Genomic DNA, 16558 nt, shown 5'->3' with positions numbered 1-16558 from the left:
AATCTGGCTGTGGGATCCCTCTCTCATCTCTATTGCACTAGGTCTTCCATTTTGGGCTCCTGGCTCAGCAAACTTTATTTAGAATAAGTGCTTAGGGCACAATATTTTTGCATTTAAACGGCATCATGGACATCACACTGGCAAACATATGAAGACAATACATAGCTCACATTCAAACAGAAGACGCTGAGTCTATGAGGACAGTTCATGCCTAAGCACATCTAGAGAAGCTAGACTTGCAGATATGCTGGCAAAAGCCAAAGCATATAGGACAAATTTCAACATGCTAACCAACAAGACTCTACAACACTCCATGTACATTTACTGTCTCCCAGAAAAAAAAAAATCTAGCAGGCAGAGAAAGGAAAATAAGACTAAGAACATTGGAAAAAATACTCTTATTGCCAGATCTTAGATGAAATTCAAGCCTTTGAAAAACTGTCTTATCACCAGCTTTTAGAGAGTAGGGACTTGTACACAGATTTTGCACACACGTGCATAGTGCACGTGTATGCAGGCAGTATAGAATCATAGAATCACCAAGGTTGGAAAAGACACACAGGATCCAACCATCCACCCATCACCAATAGTCCTCACTAAACTATGTATTATCCAATATGCGGTCCTGTCCGTAAGACAGGAGTGCTTACTTGTCCTAGAAGTGCAATGTAAAACTTAGACAGCAAGTAGTACATATATTTTAAAATATTTTCTTAAAAATGCTTTTTTTTTTTTTCTTTTTGAGAAAGGGGAGGTGGGGAGAACTGTTCTTTCATGTTTTATGTGAGGTACAAAAGAAAAAAAAAAAAAAGGGATCCAAAACCGTAACTTCAGAAAAACCTCTCAGAAATCTGGACAGCCCATGAGAGATTAATTCAAGTTGTAAGATGAATTCTCACTTTTTTTTTCCAATGTTAAAAGCTCTCCAGTAGCAGCAGTGACTCCAGTTTGTTAGAAAGTGTTCATAAGAGTAAACTGAAAACAGAGCCCACTTCATCCTAGACCCTATTCCTACTTACTCATCCCCAAACATGACAAGCATCACTGCTCACGATGACTGTCACAGCCTGAGGAGGTGAGCACTGTCCTACCCTTGGATGTAAAGGGTACTCATGTGAAGCGCTCTCTGTTGACTATCTCTCCATCCCTGACCTCGAACTTCACAACAAGCAGTTTAGAACTATCAGGAAAATGTCCTAAAAAGGCTGACCTGAAGCACTGTAATAACTCTTAAAAGACCAAAACAGAAACAAAAGGTTCGTAATCCATCTTTCTGTGAAGAGGCCCTTTGGGGTTTTGTCTGCCTTTTAATGAAGAGAGCTACAGCTCAGCAGCTGTACCACATGTGAAATATTATGGCACTTGCTTTTAACTGCTGGACGAGGTGTTTAATGATTCTAGGGAAGTCTGGCTACTGCTGCAAGCACTCCACAGCAGAAAGGAGAAAAGGATTGTATCCAAGTTCACAGTACTCTCACATCTGCAAGAACAAAGGGTATTTTCGTAAGAATCACAGCTTACAGTAGATTCTTCAGTATGGAGTATGAAGAGGGACAACCCAAACAGTACAGCTCTGAATGGAGAGAATCATTTGCGATCTTTTCCCCACTGGTACACAAATATTCTTGCTTAGGTCTTCCCCATTTGGATAAGGGGGAAGACAAAAGATCCTTAGTCAGGACCAAGTATATAGTGATGCATCGAGACTAGATAACTTTCTTCTTGGGTTATTCATGCCTAACCAGATAGTAGAAGCTGTAAGAGTACGCTGGTGTCAAGACCGAGGAAAGTTAGTGCTCCTGCTACACTAAAGAGCAGGAAGAAATATGGCTAGCCCAAACACAGGTAAGGAGTTAGTCGCGAGCTTAATGCCTTAAAGAAGACAGACCCAGAACTGAATAAACTAATCAGAACAAAATAGAAGAATGAAAAATGAAAGCTTCTAACTTATCATTGATTCTTCTGTTGGCTGATTATCCAGGCCCAGGCAGTCAAAATACTGTTCTTCCATACATAAGATGTTGCTTGCACCTGGGGAATCTTTGGGATTAACTTCCATATCTTAATACTTCAGGTGGTGGGTATAATCAAGCATTTGAGAAGAAATCTCTCTACTGAGGAAAAAAATCCTGACGACATGTTCCATACGCACTGACTGGGCTCGCATTTGGATATTAAATCTGCAATATCTAACTCTGCCAAAATTCCTCCCAGGACTCCAGAAATAAAATTCCTTATTATGCCTTCACTTGGCTGCCCGAGGGATCCTTTTCATCCCTTCTTTTGACCCTCCCACGCAAAAGTTTCCAAAGATGGAGCAAGCGCCCAATTTCACATCTGGCAATGCTAGAAACAACGCAGCAGCAGCCTTGAAATGTTTGCCATTTCTACTTGTCTTGACACTAATTATACACACAAGGCAGCTTCATCTGTACTGGGCAGAATGGCTCGATGCACAGCGGAGTTCAGTGCCTTCAGATCTCTGCATTTCCAAGTGAGTGAAGCGTGCATTATAACTGCAGTCACAGCAAGTTTCTGATGTGTTTCTCCAAGACTGACCCCTCCTTTTTTCTTATTTTCTCCCTCACTTTTTGCTTTAATTTTCCTAAAAAAAAAACCCTCAAACTCTTTCTGAGACAATCAGAGCGTGACTTCCATCCAGTTGTTTCACCAGGCTAAATTTGCCACCCACTTTTTCACATGCTTTTTTTTATTTTTTTTCACCCTTTTTGTAGGAACTCTCTCCATTATCAGAATAATATCATTTACAAAATACCACCTCAGCAGCATGCCTCAGCCCTCATTTCACAGGGCTCTGCCAGTAGCCATGAACAGAATCAAAGCATCCAATTAAAAATCCATATTCATTAACAAACACCATGTGTACTATAATGCTCTACATTGACTATGTTACCATGGGAGATGGGAAACTGAGTTTCCCTGCTCTCAGTATGGAGTTCTGTCAGGGAGGTTGAAATTAGATGATCTTCGAGGTCCTTTTCAACCCAGGCCATTCTGATTCTATTCTATAAAATGTTTTAACTTTGCTACTCACGGGTAAGCGAGAGGAGGCCCTTAGCCCATCAGGCTAGGATGGCAGAAGTGACAGCTGTTGATCTTCTGCCTCAGAGAGATACTAGATATGGGACTTGGCCAGTATGAAAAACACACAGAGAAGACCATGAAACCATGCCAGACCTTCCCTACTGAAGTCTTTAGGTATCAATGGGACCAGTTGCAAACCAATCTGCAGCATTACGAGCAGACAATGTAATAAACTCTGAATAAGCTTGATTGATGCAACTCATTGGCTAGGCAGGGCCATATCTGAGCTGATGTAGTAAATTAACACATTCCCCTGGTTTCAGGGAAGTTGCATTGATTTACACCACCAACAATTTAGCACTGTGAAAAGTCACATACCGTAAGTACAATATTTCAGACCTATACAATGAAGTTATACGAACACATGCCAGGATTATTTATTTATTTGAACCCACAAGCCTGGGATTTACAGCTCTTTATAAATACGAGCTGGGTAATTTGCTTTCTATTTTTAGCAGGAATGCTTTGTTCAGGGAACAGCTGTCAGCCACTGGGAGCTGTGCTTCTCAGAGCAGCAGCTTCAGACAAATAGAGGCCTCTTAGAATTACACTGGAGAACTAGAGGCATTGCTTCATGGTGGAAAAGATGCTGAAGATAGTAGATAGCGAGAAAAATAAGCACTTAACTGAAAATCACTCCTGGAATTTTTCCATCCTTTTTTCCAACAGTAAGGAACCTTATGTCATCATGTTACACATATGCACCTCGAACTCTCAAATAATCCCGAATAATCTCAGAGCCCACTGTTCAGTTTTGACCACATTCAGCAAACATTCACTAGTCTCAGAGCTGATATATTTGCACTGACCTCTGGCTAGAGGTGAGAGACTCCTTATTATCTTCACCATGGAAAATAAACAACATCACATGAACTCAGTCTTCTATCAGACCGACAAACTTCATCCGTAGGAAACCAGATCTGGTATTTCCTCTCCTTACAAAACCATGATGTTGTAGGCACTCACCTTGGCATACGAAGGAAGAAGGCGTTTCCCCAGGGTGGACTCGTGCAGTGATGAACACCACTTTCTGTTCAGCACCCGGACGCAGGTTCACTGCAGCAGAGTGGGGTGGCAGAAGGAAAAAGAGAGACAAAAGATCCTTAAACTGGGTTCCATATGTAGGACACAAAGGAACATTAATATTAAAGCATATCCTTTTATTAAAATTGGTCATACATTATAAATAAGCACAATCTATAATTAAAGTAGACAGCGTCACTGGGTCTCCGCACCAGGCCACAGCAGCACACTGCACAAGGGCTGCAAATCTAATGACACACAGCCAAACCTGCAACAACAAAGTTAGCTCTCTTTTTAAAAAACCAAGATTTACTACAGGGAGTTTAACTGCACTCTAATTGCTCTCTCACTTTTGACAAATATCCCCCCGGGGCGACAAGAAGAACAGTGGGGGTCCATTCACACCGTAATGCCAATTGCACCCTGAGTAAGGCTTGATGCAAGCCTTAGCAGTGCCAAACAACGGTGAAGTGTTAACAAATGACATTTATTAGCACGGGATTTGCTCTGAGGGGTCTGAAGGTTCTTTTGTCTCGCAGCTATTTGGGTCAGCATCTGCTCTGATGAAAAGAGATAGTCAGGAACAAGAAGTACGGAAAAGAGATCAGAATTAACCTGGGGTGAGACAATAACTGTATGAATCGCATTAAGGAAATGACTTGCCCTGCTACATTAAATAGCAAGGACCTCCGAGGTGGACCATAAAAGGTGGCTAATGGAGCACTTAATCCCCTCCTATTTAAACCACAGTGCTTTGGCCATTTGCTTAGTTGTAAACCGGTTGGGTCAGGCAGTATGTTCCCCCTGTTTGTGCAGTGACAGCATTCAACAAACAGGAAATAAAAATTATGCCTCTTCAAAGTGGTTTGAGGACTTTTAGGACCATATGAGGTCAGGACCTCAGTTAGTGTCTTTCCTAGATCTGAACACACACAGCAGGGGAAATACTAGACACTGCAGGATTCAGATTAAATCTCTGCTGTGAAATAAAGTTCTTAAACTGAAAGGCAACTGAAAACTAAATACGAGCTTTTTTAAAATTAAATTAGGTATATGCATTACACGCATACCCAAACATAGAATGATATTTAGAGTCTTAGACCACCTCAGGGTTGTTCGTTTGTTTGTTTTTTAATATTCCTGGTTCTTATAAACATTCAGCTCTCCCATCTCAGTTTTCTCAGCTTTCATATCTAAGAAAATCATATGAATAATCAATACATTTTGGTTGTTTCTGATTGTTCTTTGGAGGCAACAGGAGAAAAGATCTCTGTAGGGTATTTATTTCCTTATCCCTTCTAAACGTCCTACAGCTGCTCACCCCACAGTTTAACCATTCATTTGTTCTTTCAAATTCCAACTTCCCCCACTTTAGAGCCCCAGAAGCAAAGAAATATAAGGAAGAATGTCTCTGACAAACGCAGCAAACGTGGGGTCAGATCTGTCTGCAGAAGAAAAGTGAGAGGCAGCAAAAAGGAACAAATCAACATCAGCTAGAAGTTGATGACCACTCCACACTGCTTTCATTAACATTGAGCAGTGTGGGAGGAAGGGGATGCATCAGCAAACCAACTTTAGTGAGCAGGAGAGGAAGCCTGTGACAAGAGGAGTTTTCCAGGGAAGATGATGCATTTTAATTTTAGTCCTGGTTTCAAACTACCATTATTTCAACTGGCAATAAGTTGAACTAATTTTCTTCCTAGTCAAATTTGTTTTGCTTATGATGGTAATAGGTAAGTGTTATCTCCGTCTCTATCTCAACCCACAAACCTCTTCATCTCCTTTTCTCCCCTGCCCCGCTCACTGTAGCTGGGTGGGAGTATGGCAGCCAGCCAAGGCCAACCCAGCAATGGATACAGCTACGAATCACCATCTCACATTTCAACATTAAACTGAAAACACATCTTATTTTCTACATCAGGATGAAAGAGATCAATCAAACCTGAAATAATAAAAGGCTAGATATGTGTAGCTTTTCACAGTAGATGCCAAAAGCAAAACTACAGACGAGGACATCCCACTTAGACATGACTTCTCCAGCTTCACAAATGGAGAGAACGTATTTTGTTGTGGTACCTTATGCCCCTACATCTGCCACAGCAGTGAATCTTAGAAAATATTGGATGTAAAAGATTTTCCACTGAAAAAAATGTATAGGTTTCTGAAATTATTTTCTACTCTTCTTCCAACAGGTATGTTGAAGCCTGAGCTAAACGTTTTCCTTCCCATCTGAAGGCTACCACTGCACTTACTATCAACCATATTTGCCTTGCCTGAAGAATTTGACTGAGACCTAAACAGTTTGCCTCTATATCTATTGGCAAAGCAAATTCCACATTGCCTTCCTTTCTCAGGTGCTTTGCAGCATGAGGTGGGCTGTTGCCAGCATTTTATATTCAAAACCCCATGAGCTGGAGGCTTCACAGAGGAAATGAAAAGAACTCCATTGCATTACACGTCCCTGCACTGTCTCGGCTTGTCTGTGTCCAACAGAGCTACAACATCTGCGTTGAAAGCAAACACTGATGTCGTTGCTGTCCTGGCTGTCTAGTCTCTGCCACGTTAAACTGCTTTAGCAAATCAAATCCAAGCAGCATTTACTGCGCTCTGGCTTTTCCTGAGGGACCAGATTAGCACCTAATACCATTTGTTGTTGTTACTTCTGCTCACAAATGTCATTTCAAGTAGGAGTGCACATCTCAGCAACAAACGTAAAAGAATGTCATTTTTGGTCCCTACCAAATCTCACTGGAGTAGGTGGGGTGAAATAAACACTAGCTCTTCTTGCCTGCTTATAGTTGCCTTGCAGTCCACTTCCCAACATCTTCTTTCTTAAGGCTCACGTAGGCAGCACAAAGAAACCAAGGAGGTAAAACTGGCACCTTTCATACCATAGAAATAAGCAAAGACTGCACTACAATTTCTGAAAGTCGGATGTCTGTTCTGAGGCCCTTTTTACTGGAAGGGACATAGGCAGGATTTCAAGTACCCTGCAGAACCCATGGGAGGTCAGCCCTGTGCAGGGGGAGCACCTCTATGAAGTGTCCTTATTGCTCACTGCATCTCTTCACCTTCTGCCATGGTAGTCCCATCTGCAGCACAACAGAGTTTTGTTCAACAGAACCTCACTCGTGCCCAGATTCTACCCAGCAACGGTCTTGCATGGCATGCACAAAAATGGATCCAATCCTCTTGAGCTCCAGATTTTCATTCAGGCTCTGGGCCTGACTCTGTCAGGTGCTTAAATACATGATTTAGTTTGACAGACTTCTATTGTGTTTAAAAATGGGCTTAAATGTAAGTGTTGGCAAAAGAGCTTTGCTGAACTGGGGCCTTTTAGCAGGAAGCCTGCTTCTGAGATCATTGTCACAATGTTTTAAAGTTGGAGATTGAGCAACTATTATCCTTTATTGCCCATTTTATGCCAAAGTCTCTCTTCTTTCCCTTTTTACATCCCTCTTAAAAGCAAAGCTATTTTGGAGCATTTAATATTATTTAATCTCTCTACTCTGGCAGCATAGAAATTACAGGAACCGTTACAATGGTCCTGTGAGCATGTATGCTTTATTGATGTATATGCTGACCTAATATCAAATTGATTTTGCTCAGCTTTTCTGCTGACCACAGAAAAATGCAAATTGGGTATTATATTTGCACACTAATTTTACTGGGCCCTTGTGTCTTCATAAAAAGATAAAGTTTAGGCTAATAAAAATAAAACATTTCTGGTGCTAATATAGGCAAATGTTTATGTAGGCAGGTAACAAATTGGTTTGTCATTTAGGGGAACATAAAGAGCACTAAAATCATCTTTAGGCAAAATAGATTGGGGGCTTTTGCTTAGCTTTTAGCTTTCATTTGCAAAATCAATTTAATGTGGCACAGTGTCTCAAAGACGGGGTGACACAGGATTAAGACATTCATTGTATTCCCCCCTCTGTTACTGCTCCTTATTCAGAAGCCATGGGATTTGGGTTTGCTCCTGCTCAAAGCAAATTAAATATATTCCAACCAAGAGGGGAAAAGGAGCATTTAGAGTTGTGCTATATACAAGCATCCTATAGGGACAAACACGAGGCGGAGTAGGAATGAGAGTCTCAATGTGTTCTAAAGGTAGATGTTATACTATACTATCAACACATTACAGTACACCAGGAATCTGAAAGTGTAATACCTGAATGATCTCCTTGCCTAGCCAGTTCTTTGTTCCTCCTTCAAGTCCTTTGTAACAAGCCCTTCAGTTCTCTTTAACGGCCAACAACCTCTGCTGAAATGCAGCTAAGTGAACGTCAATGACAGTTTAACTAGATGGGCATATATCAACGGCCTAACTTCTATTTACTGAAATTAGCTGACCTATTTAAATCCCAGAGTGGGTACTACTTCCATCCAGATTTTGCTTTTCATCCTTTCTTTCCCCTTCTCACCCTCAATTGCAAGGTATTTTGGAGGGGCTCCATGCAGTGGGAGATTACATAAACAGTTTCAATGTTAATACTTGACTGCATTTTCAACCTAATAGCCCTAATAGCAAAGGGATCTAACTACAAAGGAAAAGGCCAGAAGTGTCTCCTGGTAAAACTGTGCTGAAGCACAGATCAAATGACATTGCAGAGCTATTTGCAAATCAGAAATGGCAAATGATTGTAGAGCAAGATTCCCCTTACCTCACAGCCCCCCTTGTTTGTGTTTAATCTTCATTAACTTTTAGAAACAACCATTTTTCTGTGGTGGTTTTTTTTTTTTTTTCCTGATACTGTCAGCTTGCCACCCTTCTGAGGCAGGAAAATTAACCACACACAAAAACAGTCAAGGTACACTCACACCATCTTTCCTCACTCCTCCTCTCTGCTGAAAAAAACGCTTCCAAAAAATCTGAGGTTTTGTCTTTAAATTATACATACCCTCTTGAACGTTAGAACATAATTTTCTATGAATAAGAACAGCAGTCTGGAATATGAACAGCACATTATCGTCCTCAAATGGCCAAGGTGATGACAACTCATAATTAAGGATGCAGACAGTAGCATTTAATGTCACCTACCTGCATCACCATCATACCATAACAGTTTAGCAGGCAGGTCCCCAGCCTACTTTCTTTTTCCCTCTCCTGCTTTGCTATTTATAAAGTCAAGTTGGAGTGTAGATAAACCCCTTGCCCTCCAGAGACCACAGGCAGGCAGTAAATTATGGGAAAGCTAAGTGGTACATCAAATGTGTCTCCTCAAAGCTATATATCATCTTGTTAAATTTGATGCCCAATCCCAGAACCCCAGAAATCATTCCCCAAATCCCACAAAATGCTTGTGTCCTTCAGCTGGTATAGAACAAGAAAAAGTTTACCTGCAGGAAAAAAAAATAAAAATCATTCGAGCCCTCCTTTTTCTAAATGTCTTCATTCTACTTGGGTGTCTTTCAACACTATTCTGTAGCATCAAAAAACACCTAACTGTATTTGAATAGATGAATGCTCATCTACAGTACTAGTCCCATTTTTTTTCTTGCAATGGTGGGCATCATATTGCAAGCTAAACAAACAAAAACACATCCTGTTTATCTCTTTCTAAATATGTTACACCAGATAGAAATGCAGTACCTTATGTACATAGCAGCACTTCTCCAGTTAACACAAATGACAGTATAAAGACCAACAGCTGTTCCATAAACTTCTCTTAACTGAACTCCACAACCCAACGTCATTGAGGAGGGGTAGAAACACTAAAGAGCTTCCTGCAGCTATAGAAATGGGCCTCATCTTTAGGGAAGGAATAAGTGCTAACTAGTACCTATCTTGTTCTGGATATTCACAGCTATCTTCCCTCTAGAAATGCTCCCTGTCCCAGCAGCTTTCACTCTATACAAAGGACTAAAAATAAAATATTCAGATGGAAGACATTTCCACCTGCAATACTACAGTTACATTGGTATCTTTTCAGTTTGTCTTTAAAATCCAGGGATTCAAAAGATATTCCTAGGGCGTATTATAAAGCAATTTTCTATCAGCTCTCTCCAGTGGAGAGGGCTAAGGCTATGTTTGTTTGCTACAAGTATGCATGGGCTGAAAGATAAGGGAATAATTTATGTCAGAATTTCAGCCAAGATAGCAAAGAGGGAATTACCAACCACTCACAGAGTGGTCCAGCAGTTACAGGAGCAGCCAGGACACCTTTGTTCCAGTTTTACTGTGGATTTGCCTGTGATTAACTTCAGTGCTTAGATTTTTCCATATTAAAAAAAAAAGAGTATAAACACATGCACTTCAGAAAAAGACTGAGAGTCCTGATGCAGCTTTGTTCAAAATTCTCCAAAGTTTCTAGAGGCAGAGCTACATCCTTGTATCTGTGGATACTTCAAAAAATAATAATAATTTAAAAAAAAGGAAAATAAAATGGAGTGCTGAAGGGGCTATCTTCAACTGTTTGGAGATGTAACTCCAGAATACATGAGTCTAGTGCTTCTAATCTCGCAAGGCCAATGAACAAAGTAATAGAGAATGGACTAACTGCAAGACCAACGGATATCCATCAGGAAAGGTGTTTCTGCAAAGCTGCACCTGGATACCACCCACTGGGGTTATGCCTCATAATTATCCTAAGAAACAGCCAAGGGCTCAACAGGAACAGCAGTAGAAAACAAAGAGTAGAGGAGCACAAAATGGTAGACAAAGCTGAATAGGTATCTACTTAGCTATTTTGTCCTAAGTCGGGTGTGGCTCATTCTGGGAAGAAAGAAATCAAGGTTTCCTTCCTCTGCCAGTGGGGCAAAGGCTGAAACCAGGGGAGCACTCTACAGTGCAACCAATGTTGTCACTGGATTCATCTCCTGTATTCTACTTCTCAGATGCTGATATGAATCATCGTGAACCATTCTCACTTATTCCCGAAATACCAGTTATGTACAGGAATGGGGACACTCCATGCTTAATTAAGAGAAAAATAACCTCCTGTGTCCCTTCATTTTATTTTTTGGTTTATCAGACCCACCCTGGAAAGAAGGTGAGGAACTGACAGGGTTAAGAACAAAGTCATCTGTGTGCAAGGCCTGACTTGAAAGCAGTGATCCCAGGCAGGACGTGTAAGGTGTTCTGCAAAAGGTTATGGCCTTTACTGAACTATGACAGCATGTTCTTTGGTAGCTGAGCTAGCAGTCAATAAAAAGCAACCTGCTGAAATGAGATTCATGAAGAACACTGCTCCTTGGAACGTGACACTGACCTCCAGGAAGCACCAACACTGCCTTCAGAGAGAGCCTTGAGTCTGCAAGACAAGAAGGATGCCTCTCTCTTCACGTTCACTGCTTCCCTGAAATCAGAGTTCAGATCTGAGCATGTAGCCCCAAAAAATTACTGTGCTCAGCAGAGGGGCTTATATATCTAAATCAAACTTCAAAATATCTCAACAAGATGGGGGATGCAGACAACCCTCAGCTTGCCACAGGGCTGAAACACTCATACCTGCCCCTAAAGCAGCCCAGAAGCAATCTTGTCTTTATTATAATCTTACACATCATTTTCAAATTAGGATAGGAAAATAGTCCTTTTTAATGTAAGGGGAAAAGCAAAGATGGGGTGGAAAGCAGCTCCTCACACATGAGAGCTTGAGTTGCCAGCTCTCTTGCGCATGCAAGAATACTTAGCCTGTACCTTATGAGGCCTGTCAGGATAAAGCCCTGCCACATTCTTCTCCTTCCCTTGACAGAAAAAGGGTGACATGAATGCTCAGAGGAAGGGCATGGTTGTTTCTCATTAAGCACCAAGAATTATATAAGCTACTGATTTTTTTTCCTTCCATTACAAAACCTGGACACACACACATAAAGCCTTCCAGTAGACAGCTGTGGACTGCTACATCTGTCCCCTGTCTTTCTGCAAACCAAGAACAGTTCCTCACAGATACACCATTCTTCTCTAATTGTCTGCATGCAGCCCATTAACTTCATATGCACAAGTGTCTACCAGTCCTATTTGCCCAAAGAAGAGGTGGATGCCCTGTCCTTAGAGACATTCAAAGTCAGGCTAGATGTGGCTCCAAGAACCTAATGGAGCTGGAGGTGGTCCCTGCTCATTGCAGAGTAAGTTCATAAGTTCATAAGGTTGGAAAGGACCTATAAGATCATCTAGTCCAACCATCCTCCTATCCCTATCCCTATCCCTACCCAACTACTAAATCAAATCCCTTAGCACCTCATCTAAACGCTTCTTGAACAGTGCTAGGGATGGTGCCTCACCCACCTCCCTAGGCAGGCCATTCCAGTGCCTGACCACTCTTTCAGAAAAAAAATGTTTCCTCAGGTCTAATCTAAATCTTCCCTGGCGCAACTTGTGGCCATTCCCTCTCGTCCTGTCATTACTTATCAGGGAGAAGAGGCCCACCCCCTCCTCACCACAACCCCCCTTCAGGAAGTGGTAGAGTGCAATAAGGTCTCCTCTGAGCCTCCTCTTCTCCAGACTAAACAATCCCAGCTCCCTCAGCCGCTCCTCATAAGACTTGTGCTCCAGACCCCTCACCAGTTTTGTTGCCCTTCTCTGAACACGCTCCAGGGCCAGAGTAATTGGACCAGACTGCCTTTAAGGGTCCCTTCCAACTCAAAATGTTCTATGGTTTAGTGATTCTAATCATGCTTTCAGTCCTAACATTAGTCAGCAGTAAGTTTCAAGAGTTAAGACAAATGGCACAGTATAATGCACACATGAAAAATCATTTTGTTGTCTGCATACACGTACACACTGGAAGGCTGTGCAAGCTTTGTACAACATAGCTAGTCAGCAAACTGTTAAAACCAATCTATACACATGCACTGTCTTTCTCTCAAGGCAATAAGCCTATGGAGAATTTTAATTAAAGTCAAAGGAGTTTTTAAAAGTGAAGAGGGAGAAATCTAGCACAGCAAGAAATAAATTAATAAAAACACACTCCAAGTTGAAGCTCAAGGGGATCACTCTCAGTCATCATTTATTTAAAGGATGGGACACGTCAAAGATGGGAATGTCAAGTGGGAGATGCTGTGAAGCAGCAGAGGACAGAAAAGGGGCTGATGGATGCCACAGCTCCTGTAGCAGATCATTTTTTGTCACATAGGTTCTATCTATGCCTGATCACCTGCTGCTTGATATTCTCTACCTCTCAAAGTTAATCACCAAAATACTTGTGTTCTCTTTCACACCTGATCTGGTGAGGAGCTTTCAAGCCCATCTAGACCATTCTTACCCGGCGAGCACTCAATTTCTACAGAAAATGATTCTACTGTCTCACCCAAGGATATTTTCATTGGTATCCACCCAGCAATTTCCTTTGCAGAATTTCAGTCTATTTCTCACTTGTCTCTTCTGTTGGTGTTCATATTTTTTAAAATGCCTTAATTTTGCATGTCCCCTTTTAGCTTTTGCTCAGGCAGTGGAATATTCCAGAGGAACTAGGTAACCCCTGCAAATGAACTCTTACACGGAGTCACACCAAAGTTAGACTCTATTCTCATGTCCTTATGATCTTTTTATAGAGAAAGTTTCAATGCTCAGATAAGAGCTGGCATTCTGCTCCTCACTTGTCACTCTCACAGCCCACTGTATCATATCTTCTAGCCTTTTCCATAGCAGGGGGAAGAGATTTCTTCACTTGAGGCCAGTTGCAAACAAGCAGTGCCACATTGCTTAGCTTTAACAGCTCCCAGTATCAGCTGCTACAGCAAGCTCTTGTCACCTCAGCCGTCTGTCTTGTAACAGCTCACTGGGGTGTAAGATGCTTGTGTGGATCAGTGTCCTCAGCAGTTCCCTAGGTCCCCAGACCTGTATTCAAGGGAATATAATGCCTCTAGTTGGTGCTCTGTCACAAACCTCCCAGCATCAGATGCAAATGAAAGTAATCATCCATAATAAATCATGTGATTATGCTGGAAACCCATACGTGTCTGATCCTTCAGCTACTAGAATTATGGAGATCCAATATTAACTGCATATCTTGACACTCATTATCTCATTTACAGAGTGCTGCACTGTCTATTCTTCACCAGCCATATCCCTTGGTAGGGACAAAGGCTTCATGGATTGGTAAGACCCCACATCAATTTCTATGTAGGAACATGGAAATGTAACTCATTTCCAACATAAAAAAAAATTGAAATTTGAAATCTAATACATATATTTATTAATGAATGTAAATTTAATTATGCTTTGCCCTTTCCCGTGAAGAAAATGCCCTCGTCATGGAAAGAGGGTTAGAAAGGTTAAAAAAATAAAGAAAGTCAAAGTCATTACATTCCAATCAAACTTGATAAATATGTAAATTACAGCAACTAAACACTTGGCTTTGACAAATGACTTCCATGTAATGGATTTTTCATAGTAATGAGGCTACAGTGCAATTGTTTTTTAAAGCCTTATATTTCTCATCAATACAAAATGTGAGTCAGTATGCAGAATGGGGATATTTACTTAAAAAATTAAGAGAAAAAAAATTCAGACAGTAATTGATATCACAGAGGGATGCCACATCCTGTGATGGTGTCCTTGCTTCCATCAACACTGACATGTTGTTTACTGCTCTTTAATTAAGTAGCTTGAACTTGATGTGCTACTCAATGCCAAAGAAGCATAAAGCCTAGGACTTTGTTGCTTGTGATTCATTTTTTTATATATTCATCCATTCAACACTACCAAGAGCGCCAGCTACACATGCTGTGCAAACCCCACAGGACCCACAGAAATGGAGAAAAGGGGAAGAAAATCACTTCAAAGAACTTTAAGTAACTTCTTCTCACATGTGTCATCCCAACCTCATTCAAGTCTTTGGCACTTCAGACCACATCAATCATCATGACTTCAGTGCATTACCTTCTATCTGCCCAAGTCACTTCTAGCCCTCAACTCTTAAACTCTACTACGAGCAGCCTCAACTTTAGCTTGTACAAACTTCCTAATACATGCTGGATTCTAGTCAAGGATTCATGCAGAATACCCTCATTCTTAGAGTGCTGTTTTCAAATGCCTTACTGTTGCTCTAGGCTTCACCTTCATTTGGCACAGCCTATTTGGGAATCTCTAAAACACCAAAGGTGACTGGAGCCAGCAACAGTTTTTCAAAACAAAGTGACAATGACTGCAGTGAAAATGTGTCCAGAAACACTGATGTTTCTTTGATGTGTGTTCAACTTTAGTGAGAACCTGCCCACACAGGATTATGTTGATGGTGTCCCATTCAATGCACACTGTTGACAATTAACCAGCCAGTCACTGGGACTGTAAACAGGACTGTATTTGGACAATATTCTATGTATTTCTATATTGGAATAGCCTCCTCTGTCAACAAGCAGTACGTTTTTCACTGCAGACATCTTGCTACATCTGCAGATGCATTTCTGATTTAAATGGGAAGACCCAAATTAAGTAAAAGAAGTAAAGAAGATTAGCTCTCCCCTTTACCCCATCTCATACAAAGCTAAATGATAGTGGTGTGTAAAGGGACTCAATTTACAGAAGTATGGTAGAGAAGTTCTAGGACAAGTATAGGGGAAGTTTCAAAATGCAGAAGTACATCATTTGATACAATTTAGGCTGCTCAGTTATTCCGATTTGAATGGGGGCTGTATCCATGTTCCCTCAGCAAAAGGATCTCTGCTACCTGGCATTTGCATTCCTGAGCCAGGGCTACAGAACAGAGCTTAGAGTTGCCCCACACATGGTCAGTGCACCTGAAGGTCAGCCAATACTAGATACTGACAGATCAAAGACTGCACTGCTGATTTTAAGTTATTTAAAGTAAAAACAACCCTTCTCACCCCAATCTGTTGAAAGGACACAAGAGTGAGGAAGGGAAAACACAGCCAGGGGAAATGTCAGCTGAAAATAAGGACAGAGGAGGTGGAGGAGGGAGCTGTTCATACATCTTCTATTAAGCCTTATAAAACCCCAGCTATAGCTCTGCATGCATGCATTTCTTTTTCTGATATAGGATGCATACTCCATGTAATGCTATTCTTGCGAGCCAAGAAAATCTGCATGTAATACAGCAGGAGAATGCTAATGGCTTTAAACAGACCTGGAATCCAACACTACCTGCCTTTATCAAAGATATATTTTAGAGCAACGGTCAATCTTGGGGTTTCTCCTTCAGTAACAAATTAGTGAACACAACATGATCACATGCATGCCTGTTTGTACTAAGTGTGTCCCCCAGTTTCAGAGGAGGTACAATCCCTCCCAAATATCCCTAGGCTATAGCATAGGTATTTTTCAAGCAGCCCTTTGTCAGTAGAAGAAAAGCAATTTCAAGCCCATTCAAGTGATGAATTCAAGTGGGTTAAATAGCTTACCTGATTCAGGCTGCTAAATCACCTGCAAGACTTCCAGCCAAACACCTGCATCCCATCTTCCCCCATCTCTGTCCCACCAGGCTGTGAGGACTGTCCCTTCTTGGCCTGACCAACATCTCTCATGGAA

At 41.3% G+C, this 16558-nt stretch overlaps 1 protein-coding gene across 1 annotated transcript in view; it reads right to left on the bottom strand.

The window, feature by feature from the left end:
• LOC136050322 (BEN domain-containing protein 5-like) overlaps nt 1-16558 on the bottom strand; it is an 842375-nt gene that overhangs the window by 194046 nt on the left and 631771 nt on the right. The window contains exon 7 of the mRNA XM_065739166.1: nt 4072-4161. Coding sequence (XP_065595238.1) covers nt 4072-4161 — 90 coding nt within the window. The remainder of the gene's footprint in view (nt 1-4071; nt 4162-16558) is intronic.

The sequence above is a fragment of the Cyrtonyx montezumae genome, unplaced genomic scaffold (assembly GCF_038088225.1).
Source record: "Cyrtonyx montezumae isolate F1298 unplaced genomic scaffold, pur_monq_1.0 scaffold_1, whole genome shotgun sequence".
NCBI lineage: Eukaryota > Metazoa > Chordata > Aves > Galliformes > Odontophoridae > Cyrtonyx > Cyrtonyx montezumae.
The sequence above is the reverse complement of the archived record's forward strand: the minus strand, read 5'-3'. Positions and strand labels throughout refer to the sequence as shown.